The sequence below is a fragment of the Cervus elaphus genome, chromosome 7 (genome assembly GCF_910594005.1).
Source record: "Cervus elaphus chromosome 7, mCerEla1.1, whole genome shotgun sequence".
Classification (NCBI taxonomy): Eukaryota; Metazoa; Chordata; class Mammalia; order Artiodactyla; family Cervidae; genus Cervus; species Cervus elaphus.
In genome coordinates this window covers 14,204,947-14,228,114 of record NC_057821.1, presented here as the reverse complement: position 1 = coordinate 14,228,114, position 23,168 = coordinate 14,204,947, and the positions used below count along the sequence as shown (strand labels likewise).

Below are 23,168 nucleotides of genomic sequence, written 5' to 3'. Positions count from 1 at the left end.
CTTTTGGTGTCTAGTTAAATTCCATCCTGCTCTGGGGTGGGTGAGGGCAGAGCTGGCCGGCAGCCTTGGAGTGGGGAGGGTGAGGTGCCGAGAACCCATAGATGGAGCTGGTTGCCCCGTCCCCACCCCGCAAGCGGGACTCTTGCAAGCTCCTCGGAGCTGAGCATCCCCACCAGACTGGTTGACGGTGGTGGGTTTGCCAGGGTCTGTGGACTGCCCTGCCCGCTCCGTCCCTCCAGACTCCGATGAGTGTGTATTTGGCAGGGACTGGCCCGGCCTCGCCTTGGCTTGTCAGCTGCTTTCTCCTGCTGTCTTCCCCTGTCGTGTAACGCCTCCCATCTGCCGGTCTGTCCTTAGATGTGAGGTCCCACTGGGAAGGGCCTGTCTTGTTCGTCTCTTCTTTTGTGCTCAGCAAGTACTTAAGGAATCAATAGACCTGAGCTGCATAGTGCGAGGAAAGATTGCCTGGGATCTGGTCGCATGCTCCCTTGGGTTAGCTCAGGTTGGGCGGTTGTTTCTCTACAGGCATTGGGGGCTGGTGTCTGGCCAGCTGTGGCATATATACTGGGCGTGCGTGAAGGACGGGGAAGCCTGGCGTGCTGTAGTCTTGTGGGGTCGAGAAGAGTCGGATGCGACTTAGTGACTGAACCACAACATGGGGGCGGGAACAACTCCAGAAAGGGGAATGGCTCAGGGCCTCCGGGTGCGAGGAGGGGTGAAAGGAGCCCTGTTCCATCCGGTCCTCACATCACCCTGCTGTTGATGGGAGGTGACCCATGGGGCAAAGAGCAGGCTGTGTCCTGGAAGCCCACTGCTAGGTCTTTAGTTTAGACCTAAGCAGCCCAGATGAGACTGCCATCTTCAGCAGACCTGGGGGGTAGATGGACCTCCCTGGATGGACCTGAGAAGTGGCCACGCCAGCTGCCACTCAAAGTGTTTCATGAGAAACTCGGTTCTGCAGGGGGGCAGGATGTAGCCACTTGAGGAGCGGGTCTCGCTCCCCCGCTGACCCTTGCGTGACTTGGAAATCTGCTGGCATTTGCCTTCCTGTCTTTGAGCCTCCCCTGGCCACACACAATGCACCGGGAGGCTGGGAGAAAGCCTTACCGCCAACAGCAGCAGGCATTTAGAAACTAGGAGTTCCAAGTCGGGGGCATCTTCAGCTTTATTGGTGCACCTGCTTCATACTCATCACGTTCATGTCTATTGAGTCTTTCGACCCATAACCCTGTGAATTGGTGGGGGGAGGGGAGAGGGGAGGACAGCATTGTTTCCATTGGATCAGTCAAGAAACTGAAGTCATGACAAGGAGGGTCGGGAAACAGCTGATATTGTGCAGGCCTGGGTGTCGAAAGTTCCTGCATGATCCTAGGAAGGTTAAGGGCTGCCGGAGCATGGGTGGGTGTTGGGGGCGTTAAGCAGGCTTGGAAATGCCCTTGCTTAAAATCGCAGCCCTGGTGAAGGAGAACAAGAGCACATGTGCCTGGTCCTGGTCCTTCCTGCCTCCCGGTGTCTCACAACAGGGCTGTCTCAGAGTCTGGGTTCTCCCGCTGCACCACTGGGGGAGTTTCCATTTCCTGTGGCCTCGCCTGTCCCTGGTCCTGGGCCCCAGGTCAGAGGGCAGGAGGTTTTCCTAACCTCCACCGCAACCCCTCACCTCGGCTCAGCCTCTAGAGGTGTGAGGAGGGTTGGCTGTACTTTTCCATACCTTCGTACAGAACAGTTCTGTGTTGCTTTACCCTGGTCATGCCCCAGTCAGCCCAGGATGGGCCGGCGGAAGGTGGGGAAGTCCGTCCCTGTAGGGTGGAAAAAGCAGAGGTAGCTAGGCCTTTGTGCGCGGCAGCAAAGGCAAGGGTGGTGGAGTGGCCGGGGTGGGGGGGCACCAGTTGCGTGTATCAGGCTCTGTTCCTCTCCCCCTATTTGGGGATCTCTTTCGTTTCTCATCCCTGTGATCTCCAGATAGGGGCCTTAGTGGCTGGAGCCCTGATTCAACTGGTGTGGTGCGGTATCTCTGTCTGGCCGCCTGGCCAGGGGCTTGGGGAATTTGCACCTCAGGGCACCCAGCCCCTCCTTGCATCTGGCCCAGGGATGCTCACAGTTGTCAGCAGCGTGGTCTTGGCTCTGATCTCTCATCTGGCGGTGAGAGCCATCAAGGCAGAAGGCTCCCCACCACTCACCCCAAAACGCTTGTGCCAGCGCGCTGGTGGTTCCTTGTTCAATTTATTCCAGAGACGATGGAGACCAGCTGTTGTCCGTCTCCAGCTGGAGACTGAACCAAAGGAAATGGACTTGGACTGCAGCCGGTGGGAGGATTTAGGTTGGAGGCAGACAATAAGAAGGGTTTTGTGGCAGGTGGCTGGCTCTCAGGGGGCTCCTGCAGGGGGCTTTGTGGAGAGGGAAGAGGGTCAGGTCGGGTCACGCGTGGAGGCAGCAGGGCCAGGCTGGGGCAGACAGGGGTGGTTTGTAATAAACCGCCGGGGAGGGTGACCTCATAGGTATGGAGAGGCTCTGCTGGCACTCCTCATGCAGGGCTAATACCATCGCCTAGTATCTTTCTGGCTTTTTCTTGTTTTCATTAGTGAAGAGGTTTACAGTTTAACCACCTGGTCATCTTAAACAGATGATGATAAATGGGTGGACTTAATAATCCCTTATCATCAGAACCCTAAACTTCAAGGATGGGCAGTTACTTATTACCCGGAGCTGCGGCCACAGCGAAGGGAGCAGGAAAGGAGGAGAGGCAGATGGAGAGGCTGCTCTTGGGGCCCCTGGGTGGGGACAGTTTGCAGGGGGTCTGGGATGTGGTCCTCTGAGGGCCAGAGGTGAGGGTGTCAGCCACATCCTTCTCCCAAGGGCACGGGCATACCCAGGTGGCATGAATGTGGGGCTGGTGGGGGCAGCTCTCATCTCCTGGAGAGGGGATCTGGGGGTGTCAATTGCATGGGGAGCCTTGTCCTCAGGATTCCAGTAAGGGGGCCCAGGACGGGGCGGGGTGGGGGGTTTCTGCGTCCAGAGGAACAGAGCTGGCAGCACCCTGGGGCCCAGGAGAGCTTTATGGAGCTTCGTTTTTTTTTCCCCCCTCTGCCAGAGCAGCCACAAAGCAGCGGCACATGCGGGGGACCTGTGGCCACCAACCCTGAAATTCCCCGCTGCCCGCCTCTGGGCCCCCACCCTTCGTCACCCGCCAGCCTCTTTCCTCCGGAATCCTGATGGTTCCAAAGTCTGCCATGCAGCTGAGTCACCAGGACTGGGACCTCTGGGGGCTCCGACCTGGCAGACAGGTGGGGTGGGGTGGGGTGACAGGCTCACTGGGCAGAGAAACACAGAGCCATCACCCCGGGCCAGCTGCATCTGCCAGGACTGTCCCCCTCACACCGCCAGAACCCGTGTTAAATACAGCTTCAGCACCCACCTCCGTGCCCTGGAAGGCTGCGTCTCGGAGACTGAGTCCCTTGTTTGGCCAGTACTGAGTACCTGCCAATGCCAAGTTCTGGGAATGAGGAATGAGGGAGACCTCTTTCTCTGAAAGCCTTCAGAGCTCGTAGACTACCAGTCAGACAGCAGACCCTAGTAGAACGTCCTGGGGCATGGGGCGGTAAGTACTGTCCCAAGCTCTGATCTTCCAGGTAGTGGTCGCCAGGAAGGAGGGCGTTCCTGGTGACACCTGCCCAGCTCTGCGTCTACAGCTCTGGAGGCCCTGTGCCCTGGGCACAAACCCCAAGAATGGAGGGGACCTCCCCACCCCCCTGTTCTTCCCAGTTTACTTTTCTGCCCAGCACACACCTGTATGCCCAGCACCGCGCTATACATCATTTCACGTAATCTGCACCCCAACCCAAGAGAGTCTTGGTGCCCCCGCTTTCCAGAGGCAGAGGGGAAGCTCCGATTGGTGACAGGAGCTGTCCCAGGTGACCCGCTGGGGGGCCATGGAGCCAGGGGTTGAAGCCACGTGTGTCTGCGCCAAAGCCCAGTCTTAGCTCCTCTGCCCCGGGGCTGCCAGCAGAGGGTTCCAGACTTGACGGGTGTGGTTTCCCAGTGGGTTAGCTGTGCCAGCATGTATTGTCCAGGCTGCCGTGAGGGCGGGGAAGGCAAGCTGGCACAGGGAGGGGCTGCTGATGAGCCCGATCTCCATCAGGTCCTCAGCCCAGGACGGGGAGACGGCGGATCAGCAGTCCCCGTGACCTCCCCTGTGGCCTGCTTGAGCGCTGTTTTTAGAAACCTTGCGGGGCTGGTGACTTCCCACGCTTGCTCCTTCCACCCCGCTGCCAGGCTGGGGTAAACCAAAGGCATCTCTGGGGAGGAGCGGGGGACACAAGGAAACGCTCACCTGATATCATCGCAGGATTAGAGTGCACACCCTTTTATAGCTCTCCATCGCCTGTGACCCCTGTCTGCCCCTCTTCTATCACTCACCTTCCTTGCCCCACTTCGGTTGGCATTTCTGAGCCTGACCCCAGGTGGGGGGGCGGGGTGGCTAGTCTACTTGTTTGGTGGCAAGGGCCCTCAACTGAGTTTCAGGGGGCTTTTAGCTGGTTCTGCTCGGTCCTTCGTCATGAGCTTGCTGTGTGACCTCTTCTGTGTCACTAGCCCTCTCTGATCAGCTTCCTCAGCTACAAAATGGGAATACAATATGTTGCTTGCCTTGCCTACAAGGTCTTGAGTCTTGAAAGAAATTAGGGCCAAAGGAGTTGTTGGTAGGAAAGATACCTGATGAATGGGGGTTTTGGCCAGAAGGAGGAATGCTCTCTCTGCCTCCAGAGCTTTGTTACAGAGGAGCTGAATGGGGCCCAGATAGGTTTGTCAGCTTGCCTGGAAAGGACAAGCCAGGAGCCATATGCCCCGCAGGGACCTCTCGCTCCCTGGTGACCCACACCCCTGCAGGAAGGAGGGCCTGTTTGAGGGGTCCTGGCTGACTAATTTCCTGCCCTTGAGTTGTTGGCCCAGAAGTTGGGAGATGTCTCTTGAGTATCCATCAAAGTAGAAAGACATCCACACCCCCAGGATCTGGATTCTGGGGGCAGGGAAGGGGCCAGGTCACAGCCACCCCGGAGCACGGCAGTGGTTGTGATTTGGGGATCAGGAAGCTGCAGGTGGGTGAAGGGTGTCCGTCTTGTCACTTAAGCTTCACTGGACGTTCCACCTGCCCCGAGTCCTTCAGAAAACGAGGCAGGGGGTGGAGTCTGAGAACATGGCTCTGGGGGGTCGTCTGGTGTCTCTGTTTGGGTGGGAGGGGGTTCTTTCCCACTCCCCAGGGTTGCTCTCGGGCATTACGGCTATGGGACCAGGACTGGCCCTGGAGGCCCCCTGTGTCTGCCCGCACCGGGATTTCCAGCGTCACTCAGCAGCTCGGCCCTCCAGGTGCCTGAGGACACTCGCTGACATCCCGTCCTGAGCTCCGGCCCCTCCAGCCCTAGTCTGTCTGATTTAACCAAACCCAGAGCCCTCTCCAGGGCAGCCGGGCCCTGCAGGGCTCTGCCCTGGCCTCCGCTCTCATGGAGAGGCGCCCAGCTGCCCCAGGGGAGGAGGAGGCATGTTACCGACCCAGCCTGAGAACAATGGGGGCAGGGTCACCTGCCTTGTTTTCATTGTCCCTCATGAGAGCAGACGGGGCTCCCGGGCCTGAGAAAGTCGGAAACCCAGAGGTTTCTGCTGAAAACGCGCTTACCTCTGGCCCGGGCTTTCCCCGCTGAGCGTGAGACCTTGCAGTGCCTCTGAGCTCTGCAAAGGCTGCTGAGAGATGGCCCGGGAGGGGAAACCCGAGGGCAGACGGGAGGACAGCCATCCATCCCTGGCTGCCGTGCTGACCCCTGGGGCGGGCTGGACTGGGCCTTCTCCGTAACTAGAAGAGAGGGTGGTTTGGGTCTAGGACGATGGGTTTGAAATGGACTGCACATAATATTAGTTACCTGGGGCAGCTTTTCAGCATCTTGGTTCCCAGCCCACACCCCAGACCATTGCTGTTTGAATCTCCCAGGGTAGCGCCCAGGCAGGAATATTTCCCCAAGCTGCCCCCAACCCCGGGTGGTCTCTACGTGCAGCCCGGGTAATAAGCCGTGCTGGTGACCCCTCCCCTCGGGAGATGCATTGAGGGTGGGTTGGGGTGCCGCTTTCTGCCTCCCCTGATGAGGATGTGTGGGTCTCTGGGGTTAGGGAGGGATTGTATTTTGTACCCCAGGGCATCCTCCCATTGCTGTTTCCTCCCTGGGCTGAGGGAGGGCAGCCTGGCTGGCACCAGGCACTGTCCTTTAGGGACCAAGGCGCACTGAGGCACCTTCCTCATCCTGCAGTGGGATCTGGGGGGATCGAGGAAGGAAGTGGGGTGAAGAATAAGACTCGCTTCTGACTCAAGCAGCCTGGCTTGCTGGGGCCTCGGGAAGAGCTGGAGCTGGTGGCCAGTAGGCTGAAGCCTGATCATGATAATGTATTTTCTCAAATGGGCTGTGGATTTCTTTTGGGTGGTGGGTGGGGGGAGTGGGGCTTGGGAGGTGCTGAACTAGGCTCAGAAGTTATGGTTCTGGACAGAGGAAAATGTGAATTATACAGAAGTGTCACCTGCTCAGGTAGGGGGACCCCTGTGGTCCTAGGCCAACCTTGCATCCTGGAGAATCTCAGTAAGTGACCTGAGCTGAATCAGGGTCTTCAGACTCTACATTAACTTCCTAGTGTACCAACCAAGTCTCCCGCAATGTGTCTTTCCTTCTTGGTTCCCCTGGTGGTTCAGATGGCAGAGAATCTGCCTGCTGTGCCAGGGACCTGGGTTTGATCCCCGGGGGGTGAAGATCCCCTGGAGAAGGGAATGGCTTCCCACTCCTGTATTTCTTACCTGGAGAATTTCGTGGACAGGGGAGCCTGGCAGGCTACAGTCCATGGGGTCACAAAGAGTCGGACATGACTGAGCAACTAACACTTTCTACTAAAAGCATGACAGGTATTCGGTAGACACTGGAGCGAGCTTCCCTAGTGACTCAGTGGTAAAGAATCTGCCTTCCAATGCAGGAGACTCGGGCTCAACCCCTGGTCTGGGAAGATCCCCTGGAGTAGGAAATGGCAAGCCACTCCAGTATTCTTGCCTGGGAAATCCCATGGACGGAGGAGCCTGGCAGGCTGCCATTGATGGGGTCGCAAGGAGTAGGACACGACTGAGCAACTAAACAACAGGGATTGGGGCAAAACTGAAGAAGCAGATGAGCAGGACTGGAGCAAAAGTGAAAATGCAGATAAGCAAAATACAAGTCTACAAAGTCCACATTGCAAGGGCCCAGGTCAAGTCTTAACAGAGACAAGATGGGACCCTGCCCCCACATCCCTGCACCTGCCACACAGACACCTGCTCCCCGCCCGGGAGAGTCAGGGCCGGGGTGAGCCGGGCCCACAGCTGGGAGGCAGCTGTCAGGGTGGCGCCGTTGGGCCCCTGCCAATGCCCGGCTCCTAAACCGAGCCTGCCCTCTGAGCCACACCTGGTCACCTGGGCTGCGGGGAGGGGGTGGGGGAATACCGAGGATCCTGCACATCTTGCTTCCTGGCCGGGGAGCTGGAAGCCTGAGCCCCGCACCCACGTCACCCCGACTTGGGCAGCAGATGAGGGGACGAATCACCTGTGAAGCTTGTTAACTGCTTGCTGGGCACCTACGTCAACCACAAGGAATACCTGTGAGTGAGGCCCAGGTGTTGTGTTTACTTAAACTCCCAGGTGGTTCCACTGGGTTCGGGGAGAGTCCCTGCCCTAGGGGCTGGGTGGTATCCGCGGTCTCTGAGCCTGTTTATCATCTGAAGACTAGGCCAGCGCCCCTCCCCCACCCCACTGGGGAAGATGCTTTCTATGCTTCTGAACCGCGGTGTTGGAGAAGACTCTTGAGAGTCCCTTGGACTGCAAGGAGAGCCAACCAGTCCATCCTAAAGGAAATCAGTCCTGAATATTCATTGAAAGGACTGATGCTGAAACTGAAACTCCAATACTTTGGCCACCTAATGCAAAGAGCTGACTTATTGGAAAAGACCCTGATGCTGGGAAAGATTGAAGGCGGGAGGAGAAGGGGACAACAGAGGAGGAGATGGTTGGATGGCATCGCCGACTCAATGGAGATGAGTTTGAGTAAACTCCAGGAGTTGGCAATGGACAGGGAGGCCTGGCGTGCTGCAGTCGTCCATGGGGTTGCAAAGAGTTGGACGTGACTGAACTGAACTGAACTGAACTGAACTGAGGAGCTGAGTCAGCCTGAGCCCAGACGAGTGAGAGGAGTGGAGATAGTGGAGGGCTCAGATAATCGTCTTCACGCCTCTAATTTGTCCTGGGAATGAGAGGTTAACAGGTGCTCACCTTCTCGCCAAGATACTGATACTGTGGGTCTGCCGGCAGTCCCCGAAAGACATCAGAAGGAGGGCTGGCCAAACAGCTGGATAAGCGAGCTCTACCCTCTGCGCCGCCCCCCACCTGCCCCCCGGCCTCTCCCCGTCCTCACGCTGCTGCAGGGAGCCCCATTGCACGGGCTCTGGGGTCCTCCCCTGCTCTCTTATCTGCTCATCAGTTTGCAGTGCAGGGTTAAAGAATGTGAGAAACATTGTTAACAAGCCCAACTTGTTCAGCATGTGTTTGCCTGAAAAGTGCCTATGATAGGTTTACTAATCCCCACTTCTGTCTGTTCTGTTAAGATTCGCCCCTCACCCCTCCACCCCGAACCCACTGCTACAAACTCCCTGTGGGGTCATGACCCACCCCGGCCCCTGGCCCTGAGGATGGACGTACAGACAGACGTGGACACACAGGAAGAGCCCAGCCCAGAGACCAGCGGGTGGATGGGCATTGGGCTGACAGTGAAGCCGGGGGACATCTTGACTGGGGCTTTAAGACTGGGGTCCGGAGAAGCCCCAGCTTAGCAAGCACAGGGTGGGGGACCAATGTGTGTCCTTGCTCCCTCCGCAGCCCACCCGCCTTGCTTCACTGTGCAGGCAGCCGGCCAGGGTGGCTGGGAGCCTCTAGGGGGGCAGAGCTCCAGAGAGATGGGCTGTCTGAGGGCTGCGGTGGTGCGTTCTGGGTGTGCCTCTGCTGCCTGGGGGGAGCCTGGACACCCTCAGGCCTCCTGACGCCAGCTGTCCAGGGGCCCAGGAGCCCCTACCTGCTGATCTCACCCAGGCCTGGCCTCCAGGTGCAGAGACGTACATTCCACGCCCTTTGATTTATCTTTGTGTGCCAGCAGTCTACCCCCGCCGGGTGTCACGTCACTGCTGGGGCTGGTTTCCTGAAGGCCACGTGTACCGTGTGGTCGTGACGCTGACTGCAGTCACCTTTATTCAGGGCTTCCGGTGTCGTCGGGACTTTGCATGTGTTCAGGAGTGGGTGCCGTTTTTGACCAGTGGAGAAACTGAGGCTGATAGTGTGTGATTTACACGGAGGCTTGGTACCAGCACTTGAGAGAGGACCCTCTGCCCACCAAGTCCCCAGGTCCGCCCCACGTGTCCATGAGCCTCTGCCCGGGGCGGGGGCACGGATCTGGTTGGAGAACCGTATCGCCCTCCTTTGTAGCCCTCTTCCTGCTCTCTGCACACCCACTGCCCCCCAGAAGAGTTCTGGAGGGGGCAGGCCCCCCCCTCTTCCAGCAGGAAGGACGGTCCCTCTAGTTACTCCAAGGACTCTCCCAGCCCACTGCCACTCACTCTGCCGTCTTGGACAAGGGGCCTTTTGTTTGCCCCCCTCACCTGGCCCCTTTCCCAACCCCTGACCTCCAGGGTCTGCCCTCTGTTCTCGCAACCTGATGACCGCCCCCATCCCTCCACCCCTGGATGCTGGTGGTCCCAGCAGCCCTGCGTCCCTCCCCTGACCCCGCCAGCCCCACTCGTACTGGGGTTTGACTCTGCTTCCCACCCTCTTGCCAGATAAAGCTGTGCGCCGTGTTGCTGATGAACAATACAATCCACAGGGTGGTGTATGAGATCTGCCTGCGGAGTAACGCTGAGAAGGAGTTGAAGGAAGCATGTGGGAGAGGGAGTCAGTCAAGGTCAGGGAAGATGCCCTCATTCATTCGTTCACTTACTCACTCAACAAATGTATGCCCCACAGATAAAAGTCCTGCCCTCATGGAGCTTACCTTCTAGGGGAGTCAGTCCCTGCATTCCTGTGGCTATTTCCCTTGCATTTGCCTGACTGTGTTCTAGAAACCTGGGTTCACTCCTGTAGCCGAGAAACCTATACCCTACACCCCTGTCTGGACAGAAGAGGGGTTGAGAGCCAGACGGCCTGGGTCCACGCTCTGGCTCCACCACTGCCTCGCAGGTTACTCAGCCTCTGTGCCTTATATTCCTCAGCTGTAAATGAAGGGAAGAGAACCTCCTTTACAAGGTTATAAACAGTCAACGAGCTGATTTAAAATGCTTTGATTGGTGCTTGTCATAAAACAAGTGCTCAAATATCAGCTACTATTCAAATATGAATTATCATAATCTATGAAATAAGGAGTAATAAACCATGCCCTACCTACTTCCCAAGGTGGCTGGGAGGGCTAGGAGGGCCAGATGAGAGACAGTAAATATTCTTCCTACTCTGCCATGCGCTGTGCACACATGACCATTGGCCTCGTTCTCCTTGCAGGCCAGAGGGACCAAATGAGCGGAGGTGGAATGGGTTAGGGATGGATGCAGCCAGGGATGGTGAGGGACGACCACTTGTGTGCCTCCGACACATGGGTCCAGCGGAGGCTGGCATCCTTGAGGCCGATCGCACATGGCCAGGAAGGGGCTCTGTGATGCCAGTGTGAGGCTTGACGCGGAGCTGGAGGCAGGGTGGGGAGGAGCCCTGTGGGTGCCCCGTAGCTGCCATCCACAGGCTGGCTGCCACCTGAAAGTGTTCCCCTACTGGCCTGATGAAGGGAAAGGCCAGACCTCAGCCCCACTGCCCGTGACTGCAGGTGGGCAGGATGGGCCCTTTCTGGAGCTCTGCAGAATGCATCTCCAGGATGGGGGTGTCTGGCAGCTACCTCTGCACAGGAAGAAACCCCGGATCCCTGGGGGATGAGGAGCCGTAGGGAACCCAGACTTCGTGGACAGTGGGATTCTGGGAGGGTGGAGTCAGGGCAGCATGTTGCCTGAAGCCTAGGCAGAGGCGTGAATGTCTCCTCCCTGAGGGCTCTGTCTGAGTGGATGGGCTGGTTTTAGGACACTGTTTTTCCAGGTGGTGCGAAGGGGTGGAGGTATGCACCGGCCTCCTTCCTGCAGCCAGGACCCAGATCCTGGCTGGCTCCCCTGCATACCCCGCTTCCTGGATTTTAGCATCCCTTAGGTTACTCACTTAACCCCTCAGCCCCAGGTCCTCGTTTGCAAAATGAAAAAAATTACAGTGTCTTCCCAGCAGGATTCTTTGCTCATTAAATGAGCTGAAGGCACATAAAGTGCTCAGCACAATGTTTGGTTCATGGTAACCAACCCCACCCTCCCACCCCCAATAAATCACAGCCGCTTCTTTGCTAGGATGACAGGCGGGGAGGGGAGCTCCATTCCATCCTTGAACCAGAGCCGGGCCCAGGCTGTCTGCGGGATCCCCCTCTCCCATCGTTCTCTAGGGTGATGTGGAAAATGAAAATATTGTCTTGTGTGAATCTGGAAGCCAAGTTAAATCATCTTGTGCGTGAACAAGGTCCACTTTCTCCCGAGAAAGCAGCTTCCATAACCCTGGGGGAGCAGACGATGTGTCTAATGGCTCCCCTCACCCAGGGATGCCCTCAGTCCTGGGTCAGCCTCTCTGTTCTGGGGGAGAGGGTCCCACCAGCCTGTGGGCCCTGCCCCTGACCTTAATCAGTGAGATGTTCCAACTGGAGCCGCAGTGACCCAGGGTGCGAACAGGTGGCAGGCTGCCCAAGTTCACATCCGGACCTCTGCTCCCCGAGCCTCGCTTTCCTCACCTGTCAGGTGATGCCTGGCAGATTCGGGGAAGAGCCAGTCAGGGAATATGTATAAAAGCCCGGGCAAGAGGCATCTGACCCACAGCAGAACCGAAATCCTGCTCTCTGTCCCAGCATGGGGATGGAGCCAGGCTGAGCCCCAGGTCAGCTGCTTGGGAACCCTGGGCAGAGAAGCTTGGGGCCTCCAGGAGCAGGGAAGGGAGGGAGGTGAGGAGCCCAGCTGACTTGCAAGAGAAAGTCTAGAACCTGGCCCAGTTCTGCCAGTTAAGCTCTCAGCCTCTGTCTCCTGACCTGACCTGTGGACATCACTGCCATTGGACTGTTGTAAGGGTGAGTGGCGCTTCTGGCCCTGGGGGGCTCAGGGCTCTTTGGAGTGTCCCCATTTGTCCGCCCCTCTCTGGGTGTCTGTGGAGAGATAATGGGGGTGAAGGGGACAGCGCATAGGGCTGTGACTCCTTGATAACCCAGGACGGAGGCCCCAAAGGACACACCATCAGTGGGGTGAAGGGCAGGAAGCCAGCTTTTCTGCTGCAAGGCTCCCAACAATAATGCCTTCTTCAGTTACCCTGTTTTGCCAGCTCTTACATGTGATGTCTCCTTGTTATTGTTGTTTAGTCACTCAGTCGTGTCCGACTCTTTTGCAACTCCATGGACTACAGCCTACCAGGCTCCTCTGTCCATGGGTTTTCCCAGACACAAATCCTAGAGTGGGTTGCCATTTCCTTCTCCAGGGGAATCTTCTCGACCCAGGGATCGAATCTGTGTCTCCTGCAGGCGAATTCTTTACCACTGACTCACCAGCACTTACTAAATGGTTCCAGAGTCACAGGTAACCTTTGGCAATCCTGTGTGGCTCAGTGGGAACAGTGTGGGCTTGGGGGGCGGGGCTGTCCTGAGCATCGCGGGGGTCTCACCTCTCTGGTCCCTGCCCACCCCATCACCCACAAGAGTAGTTGTGTGAGAAGCTGCTCTTGAAGCTCTCTCCCTGGTGCCCGAACAGTGCCTGGCACATAGGAGGCTCCCACTCAGGCAGCACTGGCAAACCTTTCCAGAGGGTGCTGCCTCCCCAGAGAAACCCCTGTTGCAGTCACACCTTCAGTATCCCTGATGTGTACTGACCTTCCTGGGTCTAACATTCCCATGATCAGGAGTGGATGCCTAATCAGGGGCTGTCCATTCTGGCGTAGCTCATTATCCAACAAATTCACAGCTGTCCCCTCTAGGACCTTGGCCCCTAGGTTAGCATACCATGAAGTCTGACAGCCAAGAATGGAACAGAGTGCCTCACATGTGGCCTGACCCGCAGAGGACAGTGGGCTGGTTGCCTCCCAGCCCGGAAGAGATAAGCTGTTGACACTGCCCGAGATTGTATTTACCTTTCTTTCTTTTTGCAGCCACTCTAGTGTTTGTTGGTTTGTGGTCAGCTAAAACCCAAGGGCTTTTCCCTTCTACCCTTTGGGTCAGTCTCTTCTAACCCAAAGTATAAGACATGAAAAATTTAAAAGACAGCCGTATCTTGTTAGTTTGGGCCCATTTTTTTTTTTAAGCTAGATCTCAACTCTTTTTTTTTTTTTAATTGATTATTTGTTGATTTATTTTGGCTGTGCTGGATCTTCTGTCGCTGTGCGAGCTTGTCTTGCGTTTCGGTGAGTGAGCATGACTCTGTAGATGGGGTGCACAGACTTCTCCTTGCAGTGACTTCTTTTGTTGCAGAGCATGGGCTCTAGAGCTCTTGGGCTTCAGTAGCTGTGGCACGTGGGCTCAGTAGTTGGGGGTCCCAGGCTCTCGATCACAGGCTCAGTAGTTGTGGTACAAGGGCTTCGTTGGTCTGTGACACGTGGGATCATCCCAGACCAGGGACTGAACCCATGTCTCCTGCGTTGGTAGGCAGATTCTTCACCACTGAGCCAGCAGAGGGGCCCGGGGCCCGTTTTTCCAGTCCATGGTGCCATTGCAGCGTGTCAGCTTCCCACCCCAGCCTTGTTCCCAGATTTGCATCCTTTGCAGATTAAACTGATAAGCCATCTATGTCCTTGCTGTGCTGTGGATTAAAAGATTCAAGGGGCCTGGCCTTGATGGAGACCTCGGGCCAGACTGATAATGATCAGTACTTCTTGGGGTTGTTTATCTGCCTTTATGTGGACCCGGATTAATCCCAGTCCCTCCCTGCATTTCTGTCTTCTCCACACGAATATCTTTGCACCCATCTGTTCAGCTGCCTCGCTGCTATCTGGATTGACTGCATTCCACCGAACTTCAAGGCTTTGCCATCTCTTTGGAGTGGGAGACGCACTTAGCTGAGCATGACTTGCCCTGGTGGACCTGCGCTAGCAGCTTCCAGTGCCCAGCGCTTCCTCATTGAATCCGCCAAGTGTTCTGCTGTCTCCAGAGAGGAGTCAGCGAGAGTTCAGTTTGGAGTTTCCAGAGTCCACCCTTTCCTTTTGTATGAGAAGGAGGTGGGGAGGCAACTTTTGACATCTCTCCTGTTCCTCCGAGTCTCCACGGGGTTGACCGGGGGTGGGGTTCCAATGCTAAGATTTCCGGGTCAGTTGTCAACCGTCTCGGGCTGTGCTTCCTCGGGACAGTGCTGCTCTCATCAGCCCCCGCCCCCATAGGATGGGTATCTCAGATAGCAAAGACTGCAGCCAGAGGCAGCCAAGTGGTCCTGCTTTCCTTGCCATCTGTTTACACCCCGGGCCCTGGGACATTTCATTCTCCTGCTTAGAACATAGATGTCATGGCTTAGGAAACCTTTGGGGTTGACCTACAACTGAATGGACCAGTTGGCCTCTTTCTTATCTGAACGTCCTAGTGTAAAGCGCCCGGCCAGCTCTGCGGCACCGTCCTTCTACTTTGCAGAGAAATGAGCAGGAAATAGCAGGGTGGGTGGGGAGGGGGTAGGCAGGGCAGTGAGCCGTGTGGTTTGACAGCCTGTCAGATGAGCATGTCATCATGGAAAATTCTTGACAAAGTCTGCAGATCCACTTACACTGGCCTTCTGCCACTGCAAACGGCACGCTCCTCCAGGACAACCCACCCTTCCCTCTTTTCTCACCAAACTTCGGTCATGCCATGGGTAGAACTCCAGTTTTTCTCTCTCCTTCCTACTCCCATGCTTGCCTCTGTCTCTCCTTGGTCCTAGGCTTGATTTCTAGGGGGAATTTGTCTGCGTTCCTGGATTCTGGGCTAGATGGTCCATCCTGGGCCTCTCCCTGGGGGCAGGGCCAGGACCCCAGATCCTAGCCCTTCCTTGGAGCCGCCTTGTGAGGTCCCAGCCCCCACTGACAGTGGGTGGAGTGAATGGAGGCAGCCCTCAAGGATGGGGTGGAGGCCAGGTGGACAGGTTTGGCAGCTGTCTGTGTTCCTGGAATAGATAATAAGGGCCTCTCCCCGGGCCTCCCAGTAGACCTCCCCAGGTGACCTCTCACCTGCTCTCCAAAGTGGCCAGGAGCTTCTTGGGAACTGATATGACAGTTTTGAGTCAGCCTGAAAAGTACACACCACCTTGACGACCAGGCCAGCTGACGGGTCCGCCCTTGGAAGATGGGTCCGCAAGCTTCTGAACTGACCTTAGCGGGTGCCCTGACAATGAGGGGCAGGGTGTGAAGGGCCTGTGGGGGGGCAGTCCCTCCCAGGCCAATCCTGAAGTAGCACACTCTGGAGGTCCTCCTGTCTTTTCTATATCATATCTGCCTTCTTTCAGAGGCATAGAGTCTGGCATGGTTCTCAAAGTGTGGTCCTTGGGCCATAACGTCAGCATCACCTGGAAACTTGTTAGAAAGGCACATTCTCTGACACCTTCCAGATCTACTGAATCCAGTTTACTGGGATTCATAGTCTTCCCAGCTGTGTGTCCTTGGGCAAATCACTTGACCTCTCTGATCCTCTTTAAAATATTTCATCTCCTATAAATTGAAGACAATAATTGCCACTTTCTTATTGTGATGATTTAATAAGAATGCTTATAAGGAGGTTCATAAAGTGCTGACCTCCTCTCTGATCTTCACTGTGTGTCTCCTTTTAGATAGTATCTGATGCTGCAGGACAGGGCGTAGCCATCACAGGAAACCAGACCTTCAACAACTGGAACTGGCCCAATGCAATGATTTTTGCAGCCACAGTCATCACCACCATCGGTAAGTCTTCTGAGACCTTCAGGATACCCTCTTCCATGCCCCAGCTCTGGTCACGTGACCTCGTGTCTGGGTTAAAATCGGGCCAGTTGCACGCTGTCCTTTTGACACACCCCTGGAGATTTAGTAAGTGCTTGGTGACTGGCCATGCGTGGGAGAATGTTTTCTTCCAGAAGTCCTGACCTGGGCTCTTGGAGTAGAAACAACACAGCTTAATAGCCAGAGCCATGCGGGAGGTCAGGCAGGTTTACTCACTGCATAAGCCCAGCCTCTGCTTACTCACCAAGCTGGGTGTCTGCTCTGGTTATCTTTGATAACCAACCATCCCAGAAGTTAGGGGTTTAGAATATAACTTATTCCCTGGTGGTTCAGACAGTAAAGCATCGCCTGCAATGCGGGAAACCTGGGTTTGATCCCTGGGTTGGGATCCTTGAAGGAAGGGAACAGAATGGCTACCCACTCCAGTATTCTGGCCTGGAGAACTCCATGGACAAAGAAAGCTGGCAGGCTACAGTCCTTGGGGTCGCAGACACGACTGAGTGACTTTCACTTTCACTTTCTTGCAATGGTTCAATCCCTGATCAGGGAAGATCCCACATGACCCAGGGGCAACTAAGCCCATGCACCACAACTACTGAGCCCGTGCTCCACAAAAAGAGAAACCATTGCAATGAGAATCCTGCACGCCGCAACTGGAGAGTAGCCTCTGCTCCCCACAGCTAGAGAAAGCCCATGCACAGCAGCAAAGACCCAACACAGCCAAAAATAAAGTAAATAATTTTTTTTTTTAAAAAAGAAATGAATGGCCATCTTCGGAGACCATCTACTACAGTGCTTCTGGAGTGTCTACCCAGGGAAGCTATTGACTTATGCCTTCTAATTTGCACAAGCGTGCCGTACAGACTAGGGGAGGACTTGCCAATGGTGGAGGTTTAGTCCACCTTCAGGGGGCTCCCAGTCTGATGGAGAAGTAGCCCATACTGTCACGTGCTGTGAAAGATCAAGATCATAGCATGCTCAAGGAAATTTTCGTTTCTTAAGTACTGATAATAGATCAGTGTCAAGTGGTCTTCGAGAATGGGCTTTCCCCCAGCTGTGTGTGTGTGTGTGTGTGTGCGCCAGCTGTGTGTGTGTGTGTGTGTGTGTGGTGGAGGTGGGGACCACCCTGAGTCTGGGTCCATCACCCTCACTGTGGCCCTGTTGGCCTCACTCTCTTCTTCTTGCTCAGGTTATGGCAACGTGGCTCCCAAGACTCCCGCCGGGCGCCTCTTCTGTGTCTTCTACGGTCTCTTTGGGGTACCGCTCTGTCTGACGTGGATCAGTGCCCTGGGCAAGTTCTTCGGGGGACGTGCCAAGAGGCTGGGCCAGTTCCTCACCAAGAGAGGCGTGAGCCTGGTATGTCCCCACCCCTGGGTCCTGGGCAGAGATGGGGAGGACCCTGGCAAGTGACCGTGGTAGGGGGTGGGAAGGATCCCTAGGTCCCCATACGGAAGTGTCAGGACAGATGGCAAGGGAGCCGTTTCAGAGCGCCCTGCCCTCCCAGGTGAGGAGGCCTCCCCTCTGGCTACCTCCTCAGCGCACTCTGGGTGCTTTGCTGGGTTCTCCTGGTCTCCCCGCTGTGTCTGACTTGGTCTCCCCGCCCATCCCTCAGCGCAAGGCTCAGATCACGTGCACGGCCATCTTCATCCTGTGGGGAGTGTTGGTCCACCTGGTGATCCCGCCCTTCGTGTTCATGGTGACGGAGGAGTGGAACTACATCGAGGGCCTCTACTACTCCTTCATCACCATCTCCACCATTGGCTTCGGCGACTTCGTGGCTGGTGAGTCCTGCCCCCTGCCTCTGCCTCCCTGCCCTCTCTTCTTCTGCTTCTCCTCCAGTTTCAGCTCAGCTGACTTTGACCAGGGGGCCCCGGTAGGCGTCCCGTGTCCTGGGTCTCCATCCAGTGGGATCCTGACCCGGCCCTGCCGCTTATAGGAGGAAACCAAGGCAGAGAGTCATTGCAGGCATCTTCTTTTTTGCTTTCTTGCGTGTGTGCTGAGCTGCTTCAGTCTTATCCGACTCTTTGTGACCCCGTGGACTGTAATCCGCCTGGCTCCCTCTGTCCATGGGATTCTCCAGGCAAGAATGCTGGAGTGGGTTCCCATGCCCTCCTCCAGGTCATCTTCCCGACCCAGGGATCGAACCCAAGCCTCTTAGGTCTCCTGCACTGGCAGGTGGGTTCTTTACCTTAGCGCCCCCTGGGAAGGCCCTTTCCTGTCTTACAAGGTGGCTTTTCTCTCCTCTGTTCCTGTTTTGTGTCTGGTCTCTTCCTCTCTTCTCCACCGTCGTCTGAGCTTAGGGACTTAGGTGCACTATGGACTAGAGACAGGACCTTCCGCCTGCTGGATTTGTGTCTGTTACCCCGAGACCCTGTGGGCCGAGTCAGGGACTGCTGCACATCACAGCTGCCTCCTTCCATCGCTCACAGGTGATGAGGGCGCTGTGTTGGACACTTGACTCAGAGGCCAGAAACTTGGCTCTTGCCTTGGGCAGCTTGAAAGACCAAAAAGACCTCCTCCCAAGCTGCCGCGCTCCCTCTGGCCTGGACTCTCCCTCCCTCCCCTCCTCTCCTTAATCCAGGCGGCGGCGATAAGATTCTTTGGCCCCTTTGTCAGCCACTTATGTCCTTGTGCCTGTGGGCTGCACGGCATCTTGATTCTTAATCCTCCTGAAAAAGCCCCGTTCGCCTTTGCTGAGCCGGTGTTTGCTCCCCTGGTGCCTGCTGCCCTGGCCGCTGACCCCAACCTCTGCCCCAGGACCTCTGATCTCTCCCCGCCCCCTTCCTTGGAAGCAGGGACAGGTCACTGCCCTCCCGCCCTGTTGTAAATGGAGACTTGGAATGCTGGGATTGGGCAGCTGAGTGGGTGAGAGAAGCAAGGGAGGCCTGAACGCTGCTCTGACACTGGCAGATCTGAGCCTGCTGCCCTGGGAGATAAATTTAGATGGAGGCACAATCCCATCTTTGTCTAGCTGATGTGGCCCAGAACAGGCTAAGGAGAAGCCTTTGCATTAGGGAAGCACAGAAAAATGTTTTAATTATACTTTCTTAGCTCCAGCAAGATGCCAAACCTCTGCCTCAGTTTCCCCACCTATAAAATTGGTTAAAAAAAAAAAAGGAATAGCACCCACCACTCACAGGGTGTTAAACAGTCAGATGAGTTGCTCTGCAGGTGTGCAGAGGGTAGGGCCCTGGTTGTCCTCATAACCTGCTTATGACCAGAGCCCTAAGCAAGATCAACAGCACCTCCTGTCTGCGGGGGAGATGGCCCCTTGCCTTCAGACCCCCTTCAGTCTGATGAGGGGTTTATAGTCCTTGCCCTAAGGGAGCCCCACTCTAGAAATGGCCCCCTTCCTGCAGTTACTTGTACAAGTTACTCCCAGTCTCAGGGCGGGAAGGGGGACATAGGATAGGTAATGATATGGATCAACATACCTGGAAATGTAAGGTGAGATCTCCATGATCTTGGAGGGTAGGGGAGCAGCCAGAGCTGTGTGGGGTGACCCGGGAGGGCTCCCTGGGGCAGGTGTCTGGAGCCTGGCCTGGAAGGAGAAGGTATGCAGAGGGCAGAGCCCTACGGGCTGCAGGAGGAGGAGGGTAGAAACAGGAAGCCAGGAGGCCGGCCAGACATCAGTGGAAGGAGAATCAAGACTGTCTAGGATATTCTTGCCAGGACCTGTGCTCTTGGACATTCCAGGCCCCTCCGGCAGCCTCACTTATGCTAAATGAGGGAATCCATGCCCCGGAGGAGGATGCCAGCTGCCCTCTCACGTAATTTCTGTCTAGGTTTTAATGGAGCTGTAACACGTACACCCAGAGTACACAAAAGAGTGTTGTGAATCAGTGTGCTGGTTGGTCACGGCAAGGCCAAGGTTCATGGCTGAGTTCCCGAGCTGGGCGCTGGCTTGTCTCCACCCTCCCCCAGAGCCCTCCCCTTGAGCCTCCCGCACCCCGGGGAGCCACTCTCCTGACTTCCACAGTGGAGGGAGGCCAGGCTGGGGTCCGGGACAGGCACACGGGTGGCCAGGCCAAGGTCCTTCAGGATGACGGGGCGTCAGCGTCCAGCACAGGCGTCCTTTCTTTCCCCCGGTGTGTCCCCATCCCTGCTGTGTTCTCGAGCCGCGTCCGCTCTCGGGTGACACGGCTTTGGCCCCCTGTGTGTCTCTGGGTCCCCGCTGGCCCTCTCCTGATCCTCTGGACTTCCTGACCCGCCTGCAGGTGTGAACCCCAGCGCCAACTACCACGCCCTGTACCGCTACTTCGTGGAGCTCTGGATCTACCTGGGACTGGCCTGGCTGTCGCTGTTTGTCAACTGGAAGGTGAGCATGTTCGTGGAGGTGCACAAGGCCATTAAGAAGCGGCGCCGGCGGCGAAAGGAGTCCTTCGAGAGCTCCCCGCACTCCAGGAAGGCCCTGCAGGTGGCGAGCGGTGCGGCGTCCAAGGACGTCAACATCTTCAGCTTCCTGTCCAAAAAGGAGGAGACTTACAACGACCTCATCAAGCAAATCGGGAAGAAGGCCATGAAGACAGGCAGCGGTAGGGAGCGGGGCCCGGGGCCGGGGCCCCCGGGGGGCGGGCTGCCAGCCCTGCCCTCCTCGCTGAGCCCCCTGGTGGTCTACTCCAAGAGCCGAGTGCCCAGCTTGGAAGAGGTATCCCAGACACTGCGGAGCAAAGGGCACGTGTCGCGGCCCAGCGGAGAGGAAGCCGGGGTCGGACCCCCCGAAGAGGGCTCCCCCACCTCCGAGGTGTTCAGTAACCAGCTGGACCGCATCAGCGAGGAGGGCGAGGCGTGGGATGCCCAGGACTACCACCCGCTCATCTTCCAGAGCGCCAGCATCACTTTTGTGAACAAGGAGGCTGGCCTGTTGGACGAGGACACCTCCAAGTCCTCGCTGGAGGACAACCTGGCCAGCGAGGAGAGGCCCCAGGAGCGGCCCACAGCCGAGGCGCCCCTGAACCTGGGCGAGTTCCCCTCCTCGGACGAGTCCACCTTCACCAGCACAGAGTCGGAGCTGTCCGTGCCTTATGAACAGCTGATGAACGAATACAACAAGGCAAAGTGCCCCCAAGGCACGTGAGGCGGGGCCGGCTCCCCACCCCCTCTTCCAAGGCTTCTATTCTCAACCTGGGACATCCTGCCATGCCTGGGACCCTGGCCCCTGGTGGCGGGGGGTGCAGCCCTGGAACTGGGAGTGGGGGGCCAGGGGCCATCCTCACCTTCATCCCCTGCAGCTAGATGCCACAGGTCAGACACGGCGCCCGGGACAGGCCCTCTGTTCCCCAGCGGAATGGGTGCCCTGGTAGCAGGAGGCATCTGTCCCGAGCATGGCTGGTGTATCTGATGGTTCATGGACACCTGGGCTGGCAGGACCGCTCCCAGCAAGGTCTGCATCTGCGGGGGTCATTGTCCTGTCGTTCGGTTAAGACTGTCACACGGTTCTCTTAGGTCGGGGGCCTTGGCCTTGTGAATTCACCAATATTAACGGGCTCCTGTGTGCCTGGCACTGAGACAGGCATTGCAGAGAGAGAGTGAGGGTGGTGTGAGAACCAGGGTGGGGGGCGCTGGGCACTTTAGCACCTCGGGGCCCTGCCTGGGGTTCGTGTTTAACCGTCCCCCAGTCCCAGCTCATCTGCCTGGCTGGCCCCCCCTGCTGCAAACCTCAGTAGGGAAGAGTCTTTCTAAGGGAGGGGGCGGGGCGCTAACAAGGCGGATGCTGAAGCACTCCTGATGACAGGGCACCCAGAGCAGGTCCCGAGCGTGGCCCGCGGCCCCGCCTGTGGACTCAGTGGGACGGAGCCCAGCCCAGGGCCCCGTTCCCTCGGTCACCTTTTGGCCAAGCAACAGCAGGCAGCCGAGAGCAGTGAAGGAGAGGCTGGGACTCTGGAGTTGGAGGAGTGGGCTTATTCTGCCCTGGCTCCTGCCCCGCCGGCTCCTCATTCCCCGTTCCCTGAGAGCAAGGGCCTCGCCTCTCCCCGGATCGCTCTTGGCTCGCAAGTGGGGCCCAGCTAGATATGTGAATCCTGCTCCTCCCTCCAGCTGCTGTGTGTTTGTACGAAAGGGAAGGCTTTGCGATGGGGGGAGCACATGATAATGTGAAACTGTACACAGACTGTTTCTGGCGAGGGACTGGCAGCGTTCTTGGGTTCTCCGAGATACGCGCCCTAGAGCCGGCCGCCTCTGCCCTGCATGTTTCGTTTTGTTCTTTTGTTAAATGAACTGCTGTTTTTTTTTAATACCTAACATCTCTTGTTGGCTTCAGAGCCAAAGGGGGGAGGAAAGGTGAAAGAGTGGGGTCCCAAGCATTGGGATGTCTGGTGTTCACTCTCCTACCCCTCAACCCAGTCGGACCTTTCTTGGTGACCTCAGCCAAGGTCATGGTGTCAGAATGGGGGGAGGGCATCAGTCGCAGGCGACTGCATGCTGGGTGTCACCCAAACACCCTCTCTGCCCCTCAGGCCCCTCCCCCGTGGTGTGAGGCCAGAGAGGACCGGAACCCCGCCCACCCGTAGCAGTGAAGGTGATGGACGTGGGTATCCACACCCAACTCGGTCCATAGCCCAGGGGTGTGCTGGCCTGGCATCGGGGTGGGAAGGAGCGGCCTTCTGTCTTTCTGTGAAATGTTTCAACGAGTTCATCTTAGTGTCCTGACCCCACTTGGCTGGGGTGTCACTGGCTGTCCTGGAATCACATACACTGTATGTATATACTGGAAATGAAGTAAAATGTAATTTATTTTAACATTTTTACAATAAAACGTGAGATGGACAAGCCAGCCTGGTGTGTGCTGTGGGGACAAGGTGGGGGGCGGTCTGGGAGGGACTGGGTCCGGCGGGGACTAAAGGCAGCCTGGGGGCCAAGGGGGGAACTGGAGTAGTCAGGAAGGGAGCAAACTCATCAAAGAGGCGGGGAGGTGGAGAAGGGGCAGGCTACTTAAGATGTGGTCAGGGCAGGCCTCATGGAGGAGGTGACAGCTGACAGGTCCAAATGAGGACAGGGGTAGAGCATTGCAGAAGGGGGCCAAGAACCAGGAAGGAGTCAGGAACCAGGGGAGAGGAGTAGGGGGGACTATGGCTGGCTAGCCAGCCAGACCCTGTTCTACACGCTTTAC

General features: G+C 56.9%; 1 protein-coding gene across 2 annotated transcripts in view; it reads left to right on the top strand.

The window, feature by feature from the left end:
* KCNK5 (potassium two pore domain channel subfamily K member 5) overlaps positions 1 to 22,828 on the top strand; it is a 40,952-nt gene extending 18,124 nt beyond the window's left edge. Inside the window, exons 1-6 of one of the 2 annotated variants that reach the window (XM_043907371.1) lie at positions 11,900 to 12,218; positions 12,620 to 12,717; positions 15,913 to 16,024; positions 17,250 to 17,416; positions 17,673 to 17,841; positions 20,278 to 22,828. In XM_043907371.1, coding sequence (XP_043763306.1) covers positions 12,700 to 12,717; positions 15,913 to 16,024; positions 17,250 to 17,416; positions 17,673 to 17,841; positions 20,278 to 21,137 — 1,326 coding nt within the window. In that variant the 5' untranslated portion in view covers positions 11,900 to 12,218; positions 12,620 to 12,699 and the 3' untranslated portion in view covers positions 21,138 to 22,828. Of the gene's footprint in view, positions 1 to 11,899; positions 12,219 to 12,619; positions 12,718 to 15,912; positions 16,025 to 17,249; positions 17,417 to 17,672; positions 17,842 to 20,277 lie in introns of those variants that run through there. The other variant, XM_043907370.1, reaches the window with a different exon arrangement.
* Positions 22,829 to 23,168: the final 340 nt, after the last annotated feature.